We start from the raw sequence: 23,605 nt of genomic DNA, 5'->3' as shown, positions 1-23,605 counted from the left end.
TCTTTTTGCGTCCGGGGGTTAAAAACAGGGCGCTTTTTGAATAATTGCATTTATTTGTGCCTCATACTTTTCATTATCATCAGCCGGAAGATCCACTTCAGAACATGGACCTCCTCCTTAATGAACTCGCTACCTGCATTCACTCTGTCTAAAACTTCCCGATGTTCTTAGCCTACCTACTGACAGGTTTGTGGTTGCCACTCGAAAATATTTCTCTCCCGATCACTTCGACTTGCATAATTCTTCGAGCGCCCTCATGTTTTTACTATAATTTAATATGAGCTAGACATTATAATTTTTTCTTAACAATATTTAAAATAAAATTGAGTAAGTTGCAAGTCTTTAACAGGCGCAATAATTTTATAAAACTTATGTAATTAAGACGTTAGTATTATAAAATTAGATACAGGAGTATCATCTCCATATTTATACATCCACGGTCGCGTAAACTTCATCTCGACGACAACCTAATCATTCAGAAATTACAGAATAAATCAAAATCTCTTAATTATATTAAGGAAGTAGAGCCGAAATTATCATGGCGACTGCAGTCGGAGGGATTTGGAAGGTTCTAGAAGTAGATTTACTTTCATCTGTATATGTAGTCATTCACGGTGACGCGCGCCGTGGTCCTTCTTACAATGACATTAATGTCTAATTTTGTCAAAATCACGCGTCTTCGTGGATGGCACTATAGGTACCTATACCTATATGTGCAGTATCTTGCTATACCTACCTATTCATAAGATTAGGTATTTCATTTAAACACCTTTTTTACGCCCGTTAACTTCGGCAGACGACTCAGTTCATTAATAATTAAGTTTTCGCGAAATTGAAAAAAAAAATTTTTTTCGTTTTTTTTTTATTTCGTAAATAAAAATTCGTTTTTCTTGTATATAGTAGCTTCACATTCATTGTATATTGTAAAATAAACAAACTTGACAAGTAACTGACGTGACACATAAGAGAGGCATCAAAAAAAAATCCACATAATTCATAACATCCTTTTGCTAAATTAAATATGTGTGAATTAAACACGGATTAGTTATGGACTTTGAAAAAAAAAATAAGGAGCTTTACGCTGTTTTACTCCTAATAATGAATTATCTTAACTCTTGATTATCTTTTAAACAGTAAGAGTTAAGCGCCTAGTGTCTTAGACAAATTAACATTATTTGACCTTTAGATTGTCCCCTTAAAGTTAACGGATATCAAAAATAATACGGTGTAATAATATGTACTAAAACATACACAGTGTTACAATTTATTAGTTCAGTGATATAATACCACATTCATCATTCATCATCATCCATGTCCCCAAGGCTCTCCACTCAGACCGGTCTTGTGCTTTCCGCATCCACCGCGATCCCGCGATCTTCACCAGGTCGTCGCTCCATCTTGTTGCAGCAGGGCTACTACGAAACTCGAAACTCGAAGTTCGTGTCGTGCGATCCCTTTGACACTTAAACTGTTTAATACGAGAGCGAGAGGGACGGTACGATACGAACTTCGAGTTTCGAGTTTCGTAGTAGCCCTGCAGGCCTACCGGCAGCTCGTCTCCCGGGCCGTCCGTTTATCTGTCTGGCTGTGGCATCGTAGCTCTCAAAGGGATGGATCTAGGATTTTAGGACAGATTCAGGACATTTTGCTCCAAGAATCACTCCCCCGAATTATATAAAATCTCGTAAAAATATCCGAAATATAATACGAGCAGACAGCAATAACTAAATAGAATTAGGTACCTAGGTAGTTGAAAATCGTAAAAAAAAAACATACCTAAGCTGTCCGGTCTTTCTCATATCCTAAATGTTTATTCTTGGTAAAAGGTTTACAGTTTCCTTGTTAGCTTCTTCTTATAATGCCATTTTGTCATTTAAGATTCAGTCAGCTCCTTAAATCTTGTCCTGTTCATAACCAGCATACTCGTGTATAGCTGTTTTGCTGTCTTGATGCCGGTCCACTCCTATGTTACGGGGCCAGGTTATTTTGTTTTCCAGATTCATTAAATATTATTCAACTAGCTTTTGCCCGCGGCTCCGCCCGCGTGGTATTCGATTTCGCGCGCTGTTTCCTCGGGAACTGTACATTTTTCTGGGATAAAAAGTAGCCTATGTCACTTTCGGACCCATAAACTATCTCTCTGCTAAAAATCACGTCGATCCGTCGCTCCGTTACGGCGTGAAAGACGGACAAACACACAAACACACTTTCGCATTTATAATATTAGCATATAAGTTCATATTTAACTTTTTATTTAAAAATAACAATGTCAAGATATTAAAATTAAAAGCAATACAATATAATACAATAATAATTAGTCAAGCAGCATAGCATATAAGTATATTTCTGCAAATTGGCTGTGAACGCATACCTACCTATAAGTTTATCTTAGCAACCGCACTTTATTATTATTTCCATAGCTTTTTCCGCGTAGCAACGATAATTCGCCGGCAGTCAATTATTTTACCTACTTGGGTAATTACATACTTATTCCGAAAAGAAAATAAGCACATACTTATATTAATTTCTTTGATATTTGTACTCTTCTTTTCATTGTTTTGTATACGATCGGTATATCGTGATACCCAAGGGCTTAGTATTGAACAGAATGAACGTAAGTCTACTTAAAATGTAGGTCATAAGTATTATCGTCATATTAAAGGACGTATTATTGAAGCTATTACCCTGTACCAGTCTTATTACTGTGTGTAGGCCGATAAATCCGATAAATAAATAAAAATATCTCGTTTATCCGTTTCCTAGTATCTATAGTACAAGCTTTGCTTATTATTTATGGGACTAGGTCAATTGGTGTCAAGTGTCCCGTGATATTTAAGTATAAGTATGTATATTTTTTTCATTCGACTGGATGGCAAACGAGCAAGTGGGTCTCCTGATGGTAAGAGATCCACCGCCCATAAACATTTGCAACACCAGGGGTATTGCAGATGCGTTGCCAACCTAGAGGCCTAAGATGGGATACCTCAAGTGCCAGTAATTTCACCGGCTGTCTTACTCTCCACGCCAAAACACAACAGTGCAAGCACTGCTGCTTTACGGCAGGATTAGCGAGCAAGATTGTGGTAGCAATCCGGGCGGACCTTGCACAAGGTCCTACCATTTGCAAATTTAAGTATATTTCTTTCTTTCTTTCTATATATTTATTTACTATAGGTAATTTGGCAAAATCCTTCCTCAATATCACAACGTACCTATCAATTTCAGCGCCATCTGTTAGTTTAGCAGGGTACACGCTAGTCGTGAAAAAAAGTGTGTACTTCCTTTCTAAGCAGCGCCATACGACTAAGGTGCATTTTAACTAAATCGAGTGTAGTGGCTACCATTTGCGTTGAATTTTTATAGCCTATAACCTGGCCGGGGATTTTCTCAACAGATTGGTAAAGTTTGCATCAAAATCCGCTCAGCCGTTTTCACGTGATGCGCGGTCAAACAAACAGACAAACAGACAAAAATTCTAAAAACTTGAAACGTGTTCTGTTATCATTCGGTTCTAAGTATCCCTAGCCAACTTATTTCGAATATCTTCAATGTACAGATTTTCGACCCTCTTCAGCTTCATTATGTGTATCTATAGATTAGGCCTACCTTCTGCTGCAAGCGAAGTGGACTCGGTATGAATACTCGTAAGCTTGTTACTCCGATCCGCTCATTCTTTTACCTCCGTTTCCACATATTAACCTTTTTAGTGGCTCACCGGTGAGTGACGTGGCGTTTGTGGATCCGAAGCCTTCATAAAGACATAACAATTACACGCTTCTACGATGATTTCATGCAGACGACCAGAACTCCGCCAACCGTTTTCAGTTACGATATCATTACCCGCTGCATTATCACAACCAGTTTCACTAGACCCCTTCGTCAAATCCATACTCGTAAAACACTTCCAGATTCTGCAATAACAGGGAGATGGCAGCTCAAGTTAATATGGTGTAAAGTTCCATTCTACTGTCGCCGACTAACTAATTATACGAAGTTGTAATGAGATCCAAAGAGGGAACTCAACATTCCAAATAGTGGTTGCAGGTAGCTTTTGTCTAGTTTGTAATACAACGCGTTATTTTCGTTTTCAATTAACTTTACGGGCACATTCAACAGGTCAAAATGAAGCTTTCTCCAAGACGCAAACCTTGCTGTCTGAAAGATAATCAGGAATAAAGATAATTAATGAAACGCAGTAAAACAGTATAGATTTTTTTTATTTATGACGAGTTTTTGTTTAGTTTTGACGGTTTTATAAAGAATCATGGATATGACAATATAAAGATGCTTTAAAAATTATATAATATAAATTATCTGACACCGTCAATAATAAGTGAATGAGATGCAAAAATGAACGAAAAAAATATTTCAGGTTTAAATCCCGTAAGTTTACATCAGTGTTAGTAAGACTTAGAAGTTACGATCCTAACCATGAAAATCACACTAATTTTCAATGTCATCCATCCCAGCCTATATACATCCCACTGCTGAGCACAGGCCTCCTCTCAGAACAAGAGGGCTTGGGCCATAGTTCCCACGCGGGCCCAGTGCGTTTTCAATGTAGGTACTGTACAATTTGAATTTTAGTAGTTTCAAAATAAATATGTCTACGGATTGGTAAATCGCATAAGTACCTACGAATCCTCTGGAGTAGCAACCGTTTTAATCCTATGGTCCGGTTTACCACCACGCGGACCGTGCGTTTGTTTACCAGAGACGTAAAGCTCTAAATTTTTTGCGTTTCCCTCTAATGGTGAAACAAGCATTCAAAATTGTAAAGAAACTTTTAATTTGTCCGTAGCATTTTTAATACTTTTAAAGGAATATCTTACAAAACCTATTAAGAGAAGTTTCCCTGCCGGCCGCGCGGTCGCGTTAGGTATTCGTTTGGGATATTGTTGTCTTTATCGCTCGTGACATAAGCGCTCGCAGCCCCCCCCCCCCATGCCTTCCGCAACGACGTCCGTAATTTATATCGAGATAGCTGTAGGCTTTTCAAGATTTAGGCGGTTGAATTTTGGGTTTCGTTGTCCTCACATTATACGAAAATTATAGCACAGAAATCAATGATAATTACAATCAAGATATTCATTAGATTTTCTATGCCTGTGGTTTTTTTTTTGTAAAAATGCTTTATTAGTCTGTGATTCTGCAAAGTTGACATCTTTTTTTTTGTCGACTTTTGAGGTCCTGTAATTCTGATATTACACATTTATATGCAAATTCAAAAAACCACAGGCATAGATAATTACGTATAGTCCACACTTACAAAATTTTATCTATTTCTGTTGCCTAATGAGATCGGGACTACGTTTGTATGGAGAATGGAACGAAGGACTTCTCTTAAGTATTCAAAGTGAATAGTTACATCCAATTCTGCGCTAATAACCTGCCAAACGCAACAAAGCCTACTTTCTCGCGGTCGTTATTAATAATGAACCTCTGTTTCACGCCAGACCAAACACAGAACCACTTTTAATTTAAAAAGCAATAAACAAAGCGTTAAAAGGAACATTTTGTTAAATATTACTCTTTTCCTTCCATTAGATAGAACGAAATTTCCTCTTAAAATCTTTATTGTCCACTGAACTGGAAAGCTAGCCATTGTTTCGCTTGAAATTGTCTTTACGGTCACCTTTCATTAGGAAAAAGCTTCACGTAAAGGATTATAAAAATATGACTTTTATTTCGTTTTCAATTCTCCTTAAATTATATTACATCACAAAGCTTTTAATCGTGATCACAAAATTTAATCATGGACGGCACTGATTCATCTTTATCAACGTGAGAAGAACACAAACTGCTGATTATTTGATTTCTTTGTATTCTTTGGTTTGCACAATATTTTAGACTATCGCGATCATTACTAATTTTATGAATTAAATTCGGGTTTTGTTCCGCGTATCTTGATTTTAGAGCAGCTCGATATTTCGGCATAGTTGCATGCGCCATGATCACGAGAGCTGCTCTAAAATCAAGGTACGCGGAACAAAACCCGAATTTAATTCATAAAATTTGTTTGGTTTGGCTGTGCATTCATTGTATCCATAGGTACAGTTCCGATCATGTTCATCAACACTATGAACTATTCCAGATGGCTATTATCAATCTGTTTGACTGCTATGCCACGATGGTGTAAAATCTAATATCGAAAAGATAGGTTCACTATCAATACGATAACTAGACGTAATGTCAACAAGTGGAACAGTGTCGCTTTGCTCCCTCCACCGTGTCCATAAATACCCGATTACGAGTGATACAATACACAAAGGAATAGCAAAAATAGCACCTGCTAATCCCCACTCACTTGACAACTGTGTAGTGACCAATTTTATAAATTCGGTGCACCCAGTTCTAGAAGCTAGTGACAATGAACACAGTCGCATTCCATTCGCCTTCTCAGATTTGACCTGGATACTGGATTGATTCGATGGCACGCACCATGTTTGAGGCTGCAATGTGCCCACATCACTCACTTTGGCGTCAGGTATTATTTCTAGAATATACGCCAATACTGGGCCATTCGATACAGCAGGAGCATCCCAAAATATTGTTATTATCCCATTTGGTTCCGCTTTGACGAAACTGATGGTTGGTACGTCAGCATCTACCGACAATAATGTCCTGACAACAGATCTTGTTGACCTGCTGCATCGGTCATCAGTGCAGGCACGCAATCGAAAACGGTAATCTCTGTAAGGAGCCAATTTTCCGACTTGATAACTAGTTTTCGGAGCTGTTATATTTAACGACGCGGTGCGTACAAACTGCCCGAGAGAGGTATTGCTTACGTTTTCCTCTTCGATTTCATTGCAATAGAAACCAATCGAGCTGCATATGTCAAAATTGTCTTCCACTAGTGCACCGTGAGGAGCCGTAGATAAAATGCCACACATTGATTCACATCCTTTACCGTAGTGCGGCGGTGGTCTCATCACTACGGCGTGCCGAGAGATGATGTCAAGTTCTATAAATTCTTCTTCTAAATTCTTACATTGGTTGCTGGCTGTAGTATCTTCAGGTTGAATATCTATTAGCATGAGGTCAAGTTCATAGCGTATTATATGAGGTCTGTAATCCACATGATCCACCCAATGTAGAACCGCCACGTCAGACGAGGCAGCTGACAACTCTACTATAAAAGGTGGTTCTGGTTTCCCTACATGAGTTGTGAAGTTTACAATAGAACTTCGAGCAAGGAGTTTCTTTTCGAGACTGAATGATTCTATACACAGCAAGTAAGTAGAAGCAGGACGAAGAGTGTTGAGCTCTACTCGCTTAGAATAATTGCCTACATTGACCGAATGCCACTCATACTCGCTACACGTTTCTGGAACAACTGTAGTGTGCTTTCCAGGTGGTACGCGCACATATAATATAGAGTAATTCATATAGGGATCAGGTAAGGGAACAAACCATACGATTGCAGATGTTTCGTTGATAACACTGACATTCAGGTTAAGCGCAACTTCCTCACAACAAGCACTATATGAGTTCAAAGCGATTGGAATGTCTAATATGTCGTCAGGTTTTTCAGGAAATAAATTGCTCAAATTATGTATTTCACTCATACATAACATAGAATTATTAAAAACTGTGAGCGTTCCCTTGTCTATTTTTAGATCTTTTGTTACGTTAGACATAAAAACTTTTTGAAGGTTTGGATTATTTTTGATTGCTAGACTGTATTTATTAGCTAGAAGCTTTTTACCGCGTATCCTACGAAGCGATGAAAGAAAGTCAATGGTAGTTAGCGATATAGAGTCCTCAATGACAACGAAGTCAGTGACTTCTTCAATATTGCGGAGGTGAACTCTCATTTCTTCCACGGCTTGGGGCACACCTCTGATATGAATTTTCAAGGATCCATTGACAAAAACACACCTGTGGGCCTCTTGAATTGATCTAAGCGAGCGTATTACTAGACTTCCGCAGTACTGTAAAGACAAAAATAAACAAAATCAAGAATGAATAACAATTCTAACAATATTCAAACGTGGAATATTAATGTTTTTGTATTGTATTGTATTATTCAAGTCACCTTTGTACAGTTGGGGAAGAACTTGCAAGTTAATCCTGCGGTATCATTTACCATCACGTGGTCGTCTGGACAGGTGGAGATGCAAGTGTTGTTCCAGACCCATCTATTAAGACTGTGGCACTCGCTTTTTGTGATGCAGTACTGATTGTCTTCAAGAATAATACTAAAGACAAAACAGATTAGATATATTAAGTACTAAAGGCTACAAAAATTTATGAATTATACTACCTTGCTTATTCGAAATTTGCTGTTGTAATGGTTGGACCTGTGTGGCATATACTAGGACATTGTTTAATATGCAAAAGGAAGTGAGCGGGGGCTGCATGTTAAAACGGCTCCGTAGCAAAATTTCGAAAATGCAAATTTCTAAATACGATATTCCTAAAGATACCTACATGTCCGATGTTCGGTTGACCTACGTTTAAAATTTCTAATGTACAAAACTGCTATAGTACATGAAAATCCTAACGACGTTTATCCTACGTTAATTTGACTCACATTTAAAATATCTAATGTACAAAATTACTAGTCCACGATAATTCTAACGACATTTGTATTTCGTTCAGTTGACTTTAGCTGAAGCGTAGATATAGCGTACCTACTTGCCTAACAAAGTAGACGGAGCTCCGCTGGGCGGAGCTCCTGTGTCTGTATAGATTCACCTAAATACATTAATCTATTTATCTCCAGTCAAGGCCTATAATTTTTATCGTGTTTGTTTTCTGTATTTGTAATGATTTTCGAAGAATTTTCGTTAGGCTTTTTGTACGTAGATATTTTTCGTTTTAGGTATATCGAATAGCTATTGTCATTAGATATTTTGTATAGGAATATTGATTTTCGAAATGAAAATCATTCGATTTATAGTGCATTAGGACCAGCATTTTTAGGAATTTCGTACATTATACATTTTGATTTTCGGGGTTTTGTCTGTAGGAATATCGTACTTAGGAATATTGACTTTCGAAATTGTGCTACGGAGCTGTTAAAACATATTATATAAACGTAGTTAAACGTAGCGCGGTCCGCGTTTCTAGCGAAGAAGCAAGATAGTTTGGTTCATTGCAAACTTAACAAAAAATATCACAGATTAATTTCAGAAATTTTGAGCAGACCAAAACTCAAAACAGTTTAAACCTAAGGCCTTATTGTCTAACTCTAAAGCACTCTGAATCACAATCGTTTTCACCGTTTCTTTCTTTCACAGTTTCGCACGGTATAGGATGAGGTCAGAAAGATGGTGAATTCGATCGCAAACACTCGGGCGTTAGATAACACGGCCACCGGACTGAAAGATCAGATTGACCAATCCTTGATCAACTATTTGCTACTTTAAGATGAGTAAGTTCAAATTAAAATCCATTTATTGAAAGATTGACGATAATCATACAATACAGGTGTTAGATACTTAATAGTGCGTCACAATCAACCGATTTATGGTATACAATATTTTAGGTGTTCATAGATAGGAATCTCCGCCGTCACCCGCCGTGTACATTAATCCAGTAAAATCTTTCCAGTAGCGATACATTGCGGGGCCACTATCCTAACGAATAACACGAGATCGATCGAACACCGCAGTGTCATGCTACTGGGACGATTTTACTGGAATAATGTGAACCAGGGCCTGATTCGAAACTTGAATCTAAACTTACGTATCTGAAGGACACTTTGTGACACACCGTCCCTTGTGCGTGTAGTTGCGGCAAAGCAAGCAGTGCGATGAGTTGATGTTGCGGCATCCAAGACATTGTTCGTCGCAGACATAAGCTTCTGGACCATCAAGGAATCGTTGACACCTCCTGAAGACAGTTGGAACATTTAGGTCGTTTCACCACTCATTGATAAATTTTATTTGACAGACGACATATTATACACTCTCGTAGAATAATAAAAGGCGTCTTCGGCACTATACGCAGCTAACTCGCTGCGCGCTAGCAGTGACATCGTTGTGCGCTCGCGGCTATTCGTTGCGCGCTCGCAGCGAAATTGTTACTCGCTCGCAGCGAACTTGCTGCGCGGTCGCTTCGCTTTCAACTCGCCCGCAAATCGCAAGTGCGATAAGGCCTTTAAGCCCACAATCCTCTGCATGAGGTCATAGATCAAACAAAGCTATGCACAATTTGAACTCACTTGTTATTCCAGCAGAAATTATAGGAAGCGTTATTTGAACACCTGCACAGCTTCTTGCAGAGCTTGAGGTCTGTCATGTCTCCGAATGGACTCAGCACGTGTCGAGATCCTGGGGTAATGGTGTTCCAGTCGATGGTATCTATATAGCACGTGGCAGTACCACCCCACATTATCACACCGCCTCTATCGATTTTGACTAAGCTGTACAAGCCAATCTGTTGGAAGATTGTACGTTTTATAAATAAGCAATTTATAAAAAAAAAACATAATATAGGTAATATTATAAAAGGCGTAGGGATAGACGACCACAACCCGCTAAGCTAAGCTAAGGCTCCGCCTCCGCTGTCAGTGTGTTTCTAGCTTATAGTTCAGGAACACCTCTCCACGGCCCGTGTCAGTACTTAATCACGAAAATCTTTTTCACGAATGACTTTATCACGAAAAGACGATATCACAAAACTGTTGCACGAAAACTTTTTCACGAGCGACTATCACGAAAACTTAATCACAAATAGACTTTATCACGAAAACTATATCACGAATAGACTATCACGAAAAATCTTTATCACGAAAACTTTATCACGAACAATCTTAATCACGAAAACTATCACGAATATGTCATTACTTTTTGGATTCAAGATGGCGGATGACATTTCAAGGCCGGGAATCGTCATGGATGTCGTTTTCGACTAATTTGGCAGCGTAAATGTGAATCTGACCGCCGTTGACACCAATGTTGCCGCCACCTCGTTGCCCCGTATGGGTGACGCGACATCGCATCTTGAAACGAAGCCGCGTCGAAGCACAACGCGATTTCGTATCGTGTTTTATGTGGAAAAGCCCTTACGGTCATTTCAAGAAGCTTCTCCACTCAAGCAGGGATTAAGCTCTTTTCCACGCGGATATCGTGTAGGTAAGAAAGACAGCTTTTTCAAACTAGTGAGGTGAAAAAGTTATTAACCTCTATCAACTGCGGCATTTCGAATACCATCAAGGCATAATCGTTGAATACATCCCGGCCGCGGATCCTTGCCAGGTTTGGGAACAATGTGCCGAGGGAATCCAAAAATGGCACCTCATATAACGCCATAAAACCAGTTATCTGTAAAACAAAATGAAAAAATTGGCATGTTTTTTTTTATTCGACTGTATGGCAAACGAGCAAGTGGGTCTCCTGATGGTAAGAGATCACCACCGCCCATAAACATCCGCAACACCAGGGGTATTGCAGATGCGTTGCCAACCAAGAGGCCTAAGATGGGGTACCTCAAGTGCCAGTAATTTCACCGGCTGTCTTACTCTCCACGCCGAAACATAACAGTACAAGCACTGCTGCTTCACGGCAGGATTAGCGAGCAAGATGGTGGTTGCAATCCGGGCGGACCTTGCACAAGGTCCTACCACCTGCAAGATGATTTTTGTACTTTTGGAAATACAGAGAAAGAAGGAGAGTTAAGCTTGTCCTCGAATGCAATAAGTACCTTAGTGTTAGTTCCATAACCTTTGTCATATTAATCGCCACATTCGTTACTGGTTATGTCATGTCAAAATTTTGCGAATTCAGCTCAGTTGGAGTCAAATTGCTACAGCGTTACGCTAGGTAGGAACTTAACGCTAAATCTAATATAATTACTGGCACTTGTGGTATACCGTCTTAGGCCTCTAGGTTGGCAACGCATCTGCAATACCCCTGGTGTTGCAGATGCTTATGGGCGATGGTGATCTCTTACCATCAGGATACCCTCTTGCTCGTTTGCCATACAGTCGAATAAAAAAAAAAAAATCTAGCACAATCTTGCAAGGCAGCACAGGGCCGTTTACAGGGAGTCCAGCAGTTCATTCCCAGCTCGAGTCTCATCATCATCAGACAGGGAAATAAATAACGGCTGTTTATCTTAGTTTAATAGACGTTTCACAATTAGCGCCATTGCGTAGAGAAAAGCGTTTTAGAAAGCGATAGATGGTAATATTTGTCCTAATGTCTCCGTGTTAAGAACCTTTTTTTTTCAAAAATGTATCTGTAGTTATTCACTTTTGCTTTCACAAACCTCCTTAAGGTTGACAAATTTTATGTTATCGAACATCTCTGGCCACCGCTTCATCCTCACTATGGTTAGGGTCAGATTCCCCACGATCACGACACAGTCGTTCAGTCGCTGCATGCAGTCCAAGTCTCTGCAGTCTATGGTGCTGCAGATGCCATTGCCACTGACATTTGCGACCGGGTACAAGTATTGTGCCGATACACTCTGAAGAAGGAATATTCTGGAAAAGAAACATGGTTTCAACACTGCTATCATAATCTAACTTCGAAAGTTGAAAAATCCACGACAAGTTCAATATCTCAATAGCGGCTAAACCGATTTTAATGAAACAGTACCCCGGCGACCGAGCTTTGCTCGGGCTAAAACTCGTTAATAAACGTTTTCCCAGAGATAAGACCATGCTAGATAGATTTGTCATCCCCGGTAACCCCTACATATTAAATTTCATCGAAATCGTTTGGAACCGTTTCCGAGGTTCTGATTATATATCTACAAATGATCGCAAAGGAACTCGCTTTCACTTAAAAAAATATGCCGCAGACAGGCAGACAGATATTAGCATCAAACTTATAACACCCCTCTTTTTGCGTCGGGGGTTGTAAGCATATAAATTTTAAAGGACATATGATGCCCTGATGCCATACACGGGCGAAAAAAGGAGTCCCCTTACAAACCAACTCATTCATTAACTAAGCGATCTGCTTACGTTTTTACTGTATGCAGTCTTTGCATGTAAGTAATACAGTACGTCCATGGTAAATACCTACTCTACCAGTTGTCACCATTGATTGATTGATTATGTCTACCAGTTGTTGTTGTACAGTACAGTCACCAGCATTAATATCTGCCACAGCGGAGCGTGCAAAAATATCTAACACGGTCTTCCGGCCCTAGAAATGCAGGGTGTTACACAAGACGTAATACAAAATTAGTGTTTCGTGCTCAGTTAATGCTGGGTAATATAATGCATTGGGACTGGGCTGGCCATATCTGCCGCATGCACCCGGAGAGATGGGCACAGGTTACTACCCAGTGGGCGCCCCTAGATGGTCAACGGAGGCGCGGCAGACCGAGACGGAGGTGGCGGGACGACTTGGACGCATTCAGAAACGACTGGCAAAACTTATCTGCCGACAGGGGAAGTTGGAAATCTGAGGGAGAGGCCTTTGCCCAGCAGTGGGACATAGAAAATGGCTACTAAAAAAAATTATAATGCATTAACTCTTTTGTAGTATTTAGTCCGATGAAATTTTCGATTTATATACATTGTTCATGATTTCTTATTTCAATAATGAATAGAAACCACAAATTTTTTCAGACTTATTTCAACAAAAGAGTTAATGCATTATATTACCCAGAATTAACTGAGCACGAAATACTAATTTTGTATTACGTCTTATGTATTACTCTTGTAAGTAGAGTCGTATCAGATATTGGTGCTGGTGACTGTACCTATGTTTGTACTGCATGTTGTACGGTATGTTACCTGTTGGCAAACCTAAATAAATAATCTAAATAAATAAATAAACCATATTATTATGTCATACCCGTAACGTGCGGATAAGGAGAGGACTCATTTCAGCTCTAGACCTACATAAATTGACAGGATGTACCTAACTCTACTTAAAGGTACCAAACGTCGGCCATGATAGCAATAGGGGAAGGTTGCTATCATCGGATCACCCTAATACTTTCAAAATCTACGTCTAGTAAAAAAAATGTTGATGAATAAACTTCAAACAAATCAGAAAGTTTTTTTTTAATTTACCCACTGATTATTTCTGTTAAGAAATTTTAATTAAAGCTTCATTCAAAATGGTCGAAATAGCTTGACATGCACCGATTATTTTAAATTTAAGTTGACCATCGCTGAAAAGAAATAATCACAGAGCATTTTTATAAACCCTTTTTTTCAGCAACGATAGAACCTTCAATTGAAGTACCAAGAAAGAAACCGCCAACGTAAATCAAGTCAAAACTTTTGTACCGCTATGATATAATCGACGAACAAAGCCATAAAAATAGAAAGAAATATTACCCAATCAGCGCTCCTGCCGCCGCCGCCATGACACTTTCCGCTGCCTACCGCCAAACTTGTTGTATTTGCTTTTCTTCACAACAGTCCTCGACATAAGTCGCGCGAAGACGCGTAAATATCGATAGTTAGTAACGTTTAAAGGAATACACATTGTGGGTCTACATTTCCCATGGCCTTTTGAATAAGCAACTCAAGGGGGCATTGTGTATTTGTGTGGCAGCGAGTTTTATTTGAGATATGATTCCTACACTTATTTCTAGTTTGTTTAACAAATAGCGTGTATGTAGAAGCAACTGAATAAACATGAACGATACAAACGATGTCCTCTGAAAGGATATTTTGCAACAAATAAGGAGGTTTATTTCTAGTTTCCATTTCATGCTATTTATACGCTAGAAAAGGCAATTGAATTTCGTAATTTGAAAAAAAAATACTAGAATACAATGGCCATATCAAACACCGCAATAAACTAAGTAAAACAAAAAACAAAAGTATAAAGGGAAAAACATAAAAGGTAGCATTAAGCGGTCCTATCGTTTCAGAGCGATCTATTCCAGATTCCATGTATTTTTTTTACTAATTCAATATTTTATAATTATACAAATATCATTAAAACTAAATGAATACATACGTGCTTGGAATAGGAAAAATCGGTGCGTGTCGGACCAAGCGCATTCTAAAATTTGTCACGGTGCAGACGTTATTAGCTCTTGCCGGTAGAGGGCGTTAGTAGCGCATTCTATTAAAAATATTTTATTTCCTATATTTAATTAAATGCGATTGCGCAGCTGTTTTTTTTTTAATGTACAAATTGAAATTTTTCTCCTTTCAATTTTATACAACCTGCCATGGATTTAAATTCCATATTGTCTCTGGTATTTTTATTAATAAGAGGGTAAGCTAGCTAAAATTGTTGAATTTGGACGGTAGTTGTTTTCATAACAGCTGATATTGTTATTGTGTCAAAATTTGCTTAAATAGACGTACACAGCCAGATTTTCACATTCTGCAAAAATCAGAAAACAAACAAACTATTTATCCATATTTTTAATTTAAATTCAGTGAAACTCTGTCCAAATTTGGACGGCACAGTACGGTCTGGGATTGAACCCCTCACCATTTTCACCAACACCTGCATGGCTGCCTGGAACCGAAGCCCCTGTCCTACCTCTATTGAAAGGACGGCTGCTGCTTGCTGGCCCAGGAGGCCCTACTTCCTCCAGCCTTTGTCCAGCACCGGCGACCTGCGCTTCGGACTCTAGTCCAGGGAAACCTCTCCAAAGAAAACGCATTCCAACTCAACTCTTTCGTATCCGCGACCCTCGAGTTTTTTATTTTATTTTTATTTCTATTCTGTCAGAAAAGCCTTAGGGGCTAAATAAACGTCTAAAACCTAAATTCGTTTTTCTCAAATTGAACCCGTAGGGTCTCACTGCTCTACCCTGACAGGTTCCGTACTATTGTACGATAAATATTAAATATTAAGATTTAATCTACTATATATAGCTCGTTAACTTTCTTGTAGGACTACGAAACCCTAAAAAAAATTGTGGTACGACGACCGGAACGGATGGCCAAGACGTGGTTAGAGAACCTGACTACGAAGCTTGATGTCTCGGGTTTGATTCCCGGCCGGGGCAGATATTTGTATGAATAAAATGAATGTTTGTTCTCCCGTGCGTGTCTGTTTACCCGTTGCCTAGTGTCCATAGTACAAGCTTTGCTGTTTGTTACTAGGTCAATTGGTGTCAAGTGTCCCATGATATATATATATTTTTTTTTTTACTATAGGTATGTACCTTGACCACTTCGCATGCGACACTCGGCTGTACGCAGTGGTTGCAGTTTTCCGCACTTATAAAAAAAATTGTTAAAGGTAGCAGTGGCTCCCTACGACACAGTTCTCTTTTACTATGGTTCTACCGTGTGGCACGTACGAACTTGTTAAGGTATAGTGTGACAAATGAGAACATTTCTGCTTTTACCAAAATAGATAAGGTTAGACTATGAATGAATTAATATTTTCCAGCTACATTGTCACACCGTATAGTAAGCCGTGGTGGCCTAGTGGTTTGACCTATCGCCTCTCAAACAGAGGGTCGTGGGTTCAAACCCCGGCTCGCACCTCTGAGTTTTTCGAAATTCATGTGCGGAATTACATTTGAAATTTATCACGAGCTTTGCGGTGAAGGAAAACATCGTGAGGAAACCTGCACAAACCTGCGAAGCAATTCAATGGTGCGTGTGAAGTTCCCAATCCGCACTGGGCCCGCGTGGGAACTGTGGCCCAAGCCCTCTTGTTCTGAGAGGAGGCCTGTGCCAGCAGTGGACAATAGGCTGGGATGCTGATGAAGTACTATGCAATGAACAAACATTGTTATTAATGTATTTTTTTAAATACTGGGTCGTATCACAACAACCAAAGCCCTATAAGTACTATCAAATCAACTGAACTGTGACCCACTGTGGAACCTTTTCGTAGAAAAAATCATAGTGACATCGCATTGCTTTGGCAAGGAAATTTATTATGACACTTACTGTAAGAACGTTCTACACTGGATCAGGAATCAAATGGTTCGACTGAACAGTGTACATAAATACAAGGGTGAATCAACTATATCTTGTTGTTATTCTGTTCCGTCAGCGAGGGGACAAAAGTAGTACGGTCACCAGCATTAATATCTGCCACGGCGGAGCGTGCAAAAATATCTGATACGTCCTTCCGGCCCTAGAAATAGAGCCGTAGCAGATATTTATGCACGCTTGTTGTGTCAGATATTGGTGCTGGTACACGTACAGTTTAATAGAAGAAATGTTGTGTCACATTATACTAACATGCTTAGTAGACGACCAATTATAGACGGGACTTAAAACTGCCACAAAAATGCATGTTTGGCAAATTTTAATCCTATAAACTTACGGTATAAAGAGTCACCCAGGAGACCATAAATACTCGTGTATAGCAACAGCCATCAAGTGACAAGAAAAAGTTGATCGACCCACAATAAAGTTTGGAAAAACATATCGCTAGGAAATGGTCGTCAAACAAAACATTCGCTGAAGGCATTGTAAGTATATTGTGGGAGAAACTAAATGAATACATTATTTTTGTATTTTTTTTTATTCACATTTAGTGACCTATTTGCACCAGTTGCTTTGTTAGTTGCGACAAAGCAAAAGCAAGGTAAAGTTTAGTGAAGCAAAATTAAGTATATGCCAATGGAACTGCAACTTTATGTAAGTAATACCTGAACTTATATGCACAATAAATGATTGATTGATTGATAACATACTAAAGTCTAGAGTTTAAATTTACAAAAAAAATGATTACTTGTATTGTTTTTGTTGTAAAATGACTTTATTTGGTTGTACATATACTTCGTTTTTTTAGCATTATAAAAAAGGTAAACAATCTTGACGAGTCTTTTTGTTGAAAAACGTTAAAAAAAAACAATAACTATTACTTAGGATACTTAAAGCAAGTATATGCCCTTGCTAATTGTTACATATTTTTAAACAGTGTTTTTCAATAAAAAGACACGTGAAAATCGCTTACCTCTTTCTAATGCTAAAAAAAACGAAGTATAGGTATAATAACATTTATGTTGCTTACGTCCTACACAACAACAAAAAAACATTTCAGAGAGAACTATTAAAAACTCTTTCAAAAAACAAGTAGGTAACAACGTTAAAACACGATTGCTCGGTACTGTTAAATTGTAACTATTCTCATTTTCTGTTAAAACACATATAAAGAACTAACAAACTTTAAATTCCGCAAAATCCTTCCATTCAAATAAAATTAACTCATCCCGTTAAGTCTACGAACGATCACTTCGCGGTGAACATTAACTTTATAACTTTAACCGAGTACCGGTCTCCACCAGCATTTAAAATGCACTGAGTCCAACCTGACATATGACCGTACAAATCAAACCATTAGAACATTAATCGAATAAAACGCGAGAACACTCAATGGCCAGTAATAATCTTAATTTTAGTTCACGACCCCAATAAAGGTTCGTTTGGGCAGGACACTTATTATGAAGTCACACATTACACAACTATAAATAAGTTTATGAATATTGACAATATTCGAAGATTTTTTTTTTTACAAAGCAGGGCTACTTGTTGCGTGCGACAAAATAGTAAGTAGGTAGAGCATTTTTTCAATCAAAGTCAAAGTCAAAGTCAAAATACCTTTATTCAATTTAGGCTATAACAAGCACTTATGAATGTCAAAAAAAAATTACCACCGGTCGGAAAAACCTCTGCTGAGAAGAATCCGGCAAGAAACTCAACGAGTATATATATATTTTTTTTAAAACAGATTTACAATATTATTAAATGATATGTATACATCACAAGTATTTAATACAATGTTCAGAAACTTCATAATTTTGCAATGTTTCAGAATTTACGTACTTCATACTATAACTGCTGTTAACTATGTATATCACACTAGCATTAACCCAGGGCTTCACTCGTGTTAGCTATCAAATTCGGCATGACCCCCCCCCCCCCAAAATCCGAAAACTTTCCATAAAAATTACACCATGGTAATTGGTCATTACTGCATGCGAGCCCACGTGCGTCGTAATAAATGATTCAAACATAGCAGTTGAAATTTCGGTGTTTCATTCCAATAGGTATTTTACCTGGGAAATATCGGGATAAAAAGTAAAATCCAGCTATCTACATAAATAATGTCATCCAAACATATACACAGTCACACACGGCTAATGTCGTTCGAAATTTGAAACGGAGAGTCGGCTTTCTTTTTTCTCATTTGAATCTTGAGGAAAACGAAGAAAACTGACGAGTCCCGAGCGTCATGAACATTCTAGTTGCACTTTTGCATTTTACATAATATGCCAAGTAACTAATAGTATAAAGAAAAGAAAGAAAGAAAGAAAATACATTTATTCACAACACAATGACTATGACACTCATTGAATAGAAAAACCACCGACTTGGTCACTTAAAAATTCAATATCTCAAAAACGGCTTAACCGATTTTGATGAAACATGTCTAATATAACCATTGCTAGAAAACCTGATTTCAAATAAAGAAACCGCATTCAAATCGGTTGACTTGTTTAAGAGCTACGGTGCCACAGACAGACACATAGCGGTTAAACTATAACACCCCTCTTTTGCATCGGGGTTTAAAAAGGAACAAACGCCTTATTATCTAACGCAATTGGAATCAGAATCGTTTTTACCATTTAGTTCTATCACACGACATGTGACGAGGGTAGAAAGTGATGGCCAATGCGATCGCAAACCTCACCGCGTTTGACAACACGGCCTCTGGTGGGGCTACTACGAAATTCGAAAATCGAAGTTCGTATCGTACCGTCCTTCTCACTTCGTATTAAATAATATACTTAAGCGTGAACGGGACGGCACCATGCGAAGTTCGAATTTTGCACTTTGTAGTAAAGGTTCTGATGTCAAAAGCATAAAGTATAGAAATACTCAACTTCTGATCTCAAGATACATAGAGCTCGAATTTCAATTATACTATAATGAGATTGCACCTACATTGTGCTGGTTTTCCGTAGTTTCAGTGGTTACGGAGATACCTAAACGATTTATACGATGGCACGAAATTTAAATACTGTAAAACTTCGTAAATCGGTGGTAAGACCAGAGCCATAAGAAATAAAAGACTGAAGAGTTTGTGCGACACATATAATAATACTGACATTTACGAGTAGAACCTACCTTCTCCTTCTTTCACATAAAACAAATAAATGTTATTTCACATGTATAGATAGGCTTTAAACGTTTCCAATGACTTCAAAGTTCAATATCTCAAAAACGGCTGAACAGATTTTGATAAAACATGTCTAAAAACCATTGCTAGAAAACCTGCTTTCGAATAAAAAAAACCGCATTCAAATCGGTCTAACAGTTTAAGAGCTACGGTGCCACAGACAGATATATATACAGACAGACACACAGACACATATACATAGCGGTCAAACTTATAACACCCATCTGTTTGCGTCAGGGTTAAAAAGCAACTTTGTCTGTCTGTTATCTTTATACACTCAAACTACCTACCAGAACCTTCCATATCCCATTTAACTGAAATTTGAGATCTTATTCTCCCCTGGGAAGAACGTAGGTGGGATGGATTTTATCCCGGAAAAATTCGTGTATCCCACGGTATAGGTACTATCAGCCAAATAATTCAATCAATTTTTAATCAAGTTCCTATCAAATGAATATGTCGCTAAAGTCGAACTTTCAAGTTAACAGACACGTCTATTGGCATTATTGTTTTATGACATACAAACGATTATCAACTTAAGGGTGGTAGACCATATATTTGGCTGATGGTACAACGATAAATGAATTCTCCGCAAAATAGAAAGAAAGAAAGAAAGAAAGAAAATACATTTATTTAACGCCATAAAAACAAACAGGAACAAACAGAACAAATAAAGACATACATGACCCACATGAAAATCCCGGGCAACAGCTAGTTTTATATTGCGTATCAACTTATTATTTACCTATTTCCTTGTCGGTTGCATTTGATACGCGGGGTCGCGATAAACTGGAGATAAAGCGCCTAATCAAACGCAGTGTTAATTAAATACTTATACCTCCATAAGTATACCTAATGTGACCGAGAGAGCGAAACGCGAGCGAAGCGTCTTTAATTCAGTTTAAGCGAAAATCCTTAATGGCGTCATTTCACGATATGCTTAGGAATTTCGTGATCTGGCGGATTTTACGTTCGGCCGCTGACAGATATATTATCCTGAGTTACTTATAAGACGTCCTCTAAGAAGTTATAAGGGGTCCCCTTTTAGGGGTTGAATTTTTATAGCCTAACCTGGCTGGGAATCAACCGGGGATTTTCACGACAGATAAGTAAAGTTTGCATCAAAATCCGCTCAGCCGTTTCCACGTGATGCGCGGTCAAATAAACAGACAAACAGATAAACAGACAAAAATTCTAAAAACTGTTGGAACGTGTTCTGTAATCGATTCTAATTACCTATCCCAACCCAATTTTTTTTTTAATATCTTCCATGTACAGACTTTCAACCCTCTTCAGCTTTAGTATTATATGTAGGTATAGATGTAGGTATAGAGCTACTGGAACCTTTGTGTTTCTAACGTCATGATTACGGCCCGTACTTTCATCCAGGAAATTATAGTGAAATTGATTAAAAGGCTCCACCCTAGGTATTTCTGCGAAGAACTAAAACAAAAAAAAAGAGTTTTAAACCATTTCAAAAGAAACTGAGCTTGAAAATATTTAAAACAAAACTGAAAATTGTTACAAGTTATGGGCATGATGTCAAAGTATATTAAAACCTTGACAGTAACCAACAAAGACGTTATGAGCGACCTCCAGTCTATAAGTACAGCCCTAAATCAATTTTATTAAAGTAGAGTATTCAGAGCATTTATTACAAGGCTGTGTTTACAGGCGTCCGATATTAAAACTTGAGTGTTTATACGAAAATTAATAAAACAATTTTATCGCCATTTTATTCTACACTCGAGAGCAAAAAGTTTCGGGTCACTAACATTTACTTCAATATCTGGAAAACGAATAAAGCTATCGTATTGAAATAAATTGAACCTTATAGACAATTTATTGTTACTAAAATAAATGCATAACATTTATTACTGATCATTTGTTTTATTTTGTTTAAAACGACAAATTAAAAATGGCGTCAATTTGCTTGCAAATCCAAACTGAAAACATTTAAGATTTTATATTTACAAGTAGTTTTAACGCAGTTTAGTACTTGGTATTACCCCCACGTGCTGTCTGCACTGCTGCTATGCGATTCGGCATGCTGTACACCAAGTTTCTGAAACACTGTTGGGAATGTTCTCCCATTCCTCTACCAAAGCATGTTTCAAGTCACGAAGCGTAAATTGAAGGAGGATCTCGCTGTCTCACACGTCGTCCGAGCTCGTCTCAGGCGTGCTCGATCGGGTTAAGTCGGGGCTACGTGCTGGCCACTCCATGGGACGAATATTCACCTCATCGAGGTAGGTTTCCACTACACGAGCAGTGTGGGGATGGGCGTTATCGTGCATAAAGATAGCATTTTCACCGAGTCTTGCCATAAATGGACCGACGTGCTCGTTAAGGATTTCATCCACGTATCTTACGCCATTAAGAGTACCGTTTTCGATCAGTACTAGCTCTGTTCGGCTTTCCGCAGAAATTCCAGCCCAGACGAGAACCGAACCACCACCTTACGCCACCTTTTCTTCAATACAGGCTTGCATTAATCTTTCTCCTGGTCTTTTGCATACCTTTGACCTTCCGTCGTTTTTATACAGCATACATTTTGATTCGTCCGAGAATATGACATTTGACCAATTTTCAATCGCCCAATCTGAATGTTCGCGTGCATAAATTTGTCTTGCTATACGATGGTGCCGCTCGAGTTCCGGACCATTTGCGGGTCTAAATGGTTTCAAATTACCTTCAGCAAGTCGCCGTCTTACAGTCCAAGCACTAGGGTTGCTTCCACCAAGCCCTAAAAAATGTTGAGTCAGTGCTGTTCCCGTAAGAAATCGATTTCGCAGCATAGTGTTAACTGGATATCGATCTTCCCGTTCCGTTGTACACCTGGGTCTGCCTGTTATTGGTCTGCGTAGGTTCAAATCAGTTTCTAGAAACCGCTGGCGAACACGCTGGACTGTAGACAACGATACACCGACTATTCTTGCAGTTTCTCGCTGACTTATCCCAATTTCCAGCAGCGTGAGGATTCTCGTACATTCCTCGGGTGTGAGTGACATAATTACTACTTTGATAATGACTATTGGATACTTAGGGCACTTCTTATAAACACATTTTATGACAGAACAAAAACAAAAGCAAAGACAGTTGCGAAAATTAGAAGTTCTAATTTGAGAAAAAAGCGATCATTTTGTTTATAACTTTTTAATGGCACTTACTTATTACTTCACGTCCACCAATATTTTTTATACGTGTAATGAAAGATTATTAATTGTCTATAAGGTTCAATTTATTTCAATACGATAGCTTTATTCGTTTTCAAGATATTGAAGTAAATGTTTAGTGACCCGAAACTTTTGCTCTCGAGTGTAATAAAACGTCTGTTGGAGTCTGAAAAATTATGGCCATTTTAAGGGGGTAGTAACGTCTTTCCTGTAAGGACACAACGGGGCCCCACCTCATGGGGCCCCGTAAGCCAGGGGAGCTACTACGAAATTCAATAAAAACCGGCCAAGAGCGTGTCGGACACGCCCAAAAATAGGGTTCCATAGCCTTTAAAAAAAAAATTAAGTATAATTAATATTTTTTAAGGATTTCGTATTTTATACGGAATC

General features: G+C 38.4%; 1 protein-coding gene across 1 annotated transcript; it reads right to left on the bottom strand.

The window, feature by feature from the left end:
• Positions 1-4,191: 4,191 nt before the first annotated feature.
• On the bottom strand, positions 4,192-15,045 carry LOC141429784 (insulin-like peptide receptor; the record flags this gene model as incomplete). Its single annotated transcript, XM_074090320.1, is given in 7 exon segments — positions 4,192-7,937; positions 8,042-8,204; positions 9,697-9,843; positions 10,175-10,389; positions 11,136-11,276; positions 12,223-12,439; positions 14,258-15,045. Coding segments are annotated over 7 exon segments (2,745 nt in total). The 3' UTR covers positions 4,192-6,104.
• Positions 15,046-23,605: the final 8,560 nt, after the last annotated feature.

Source organism: Choristoneura fumiferana, chromosome 7, assembly GCF_025370935.1.
Source record: "Choristoneura fumiferana chromosome 7, NRCan_CFum_1, whole genome shotgun sequence".
Lineage (NCBI taxonomy): Eukaryota > Metazoa > Arthropoda > Insecta > Lepidoptera > Tortricidae > Choristoneura > Choristoneura fumiferana.
The sequence above is the reverse complement of the archived record's forward strand: the minus strand, read 5'-3'. Positions and strand labels throughout refer to the sequence as shown.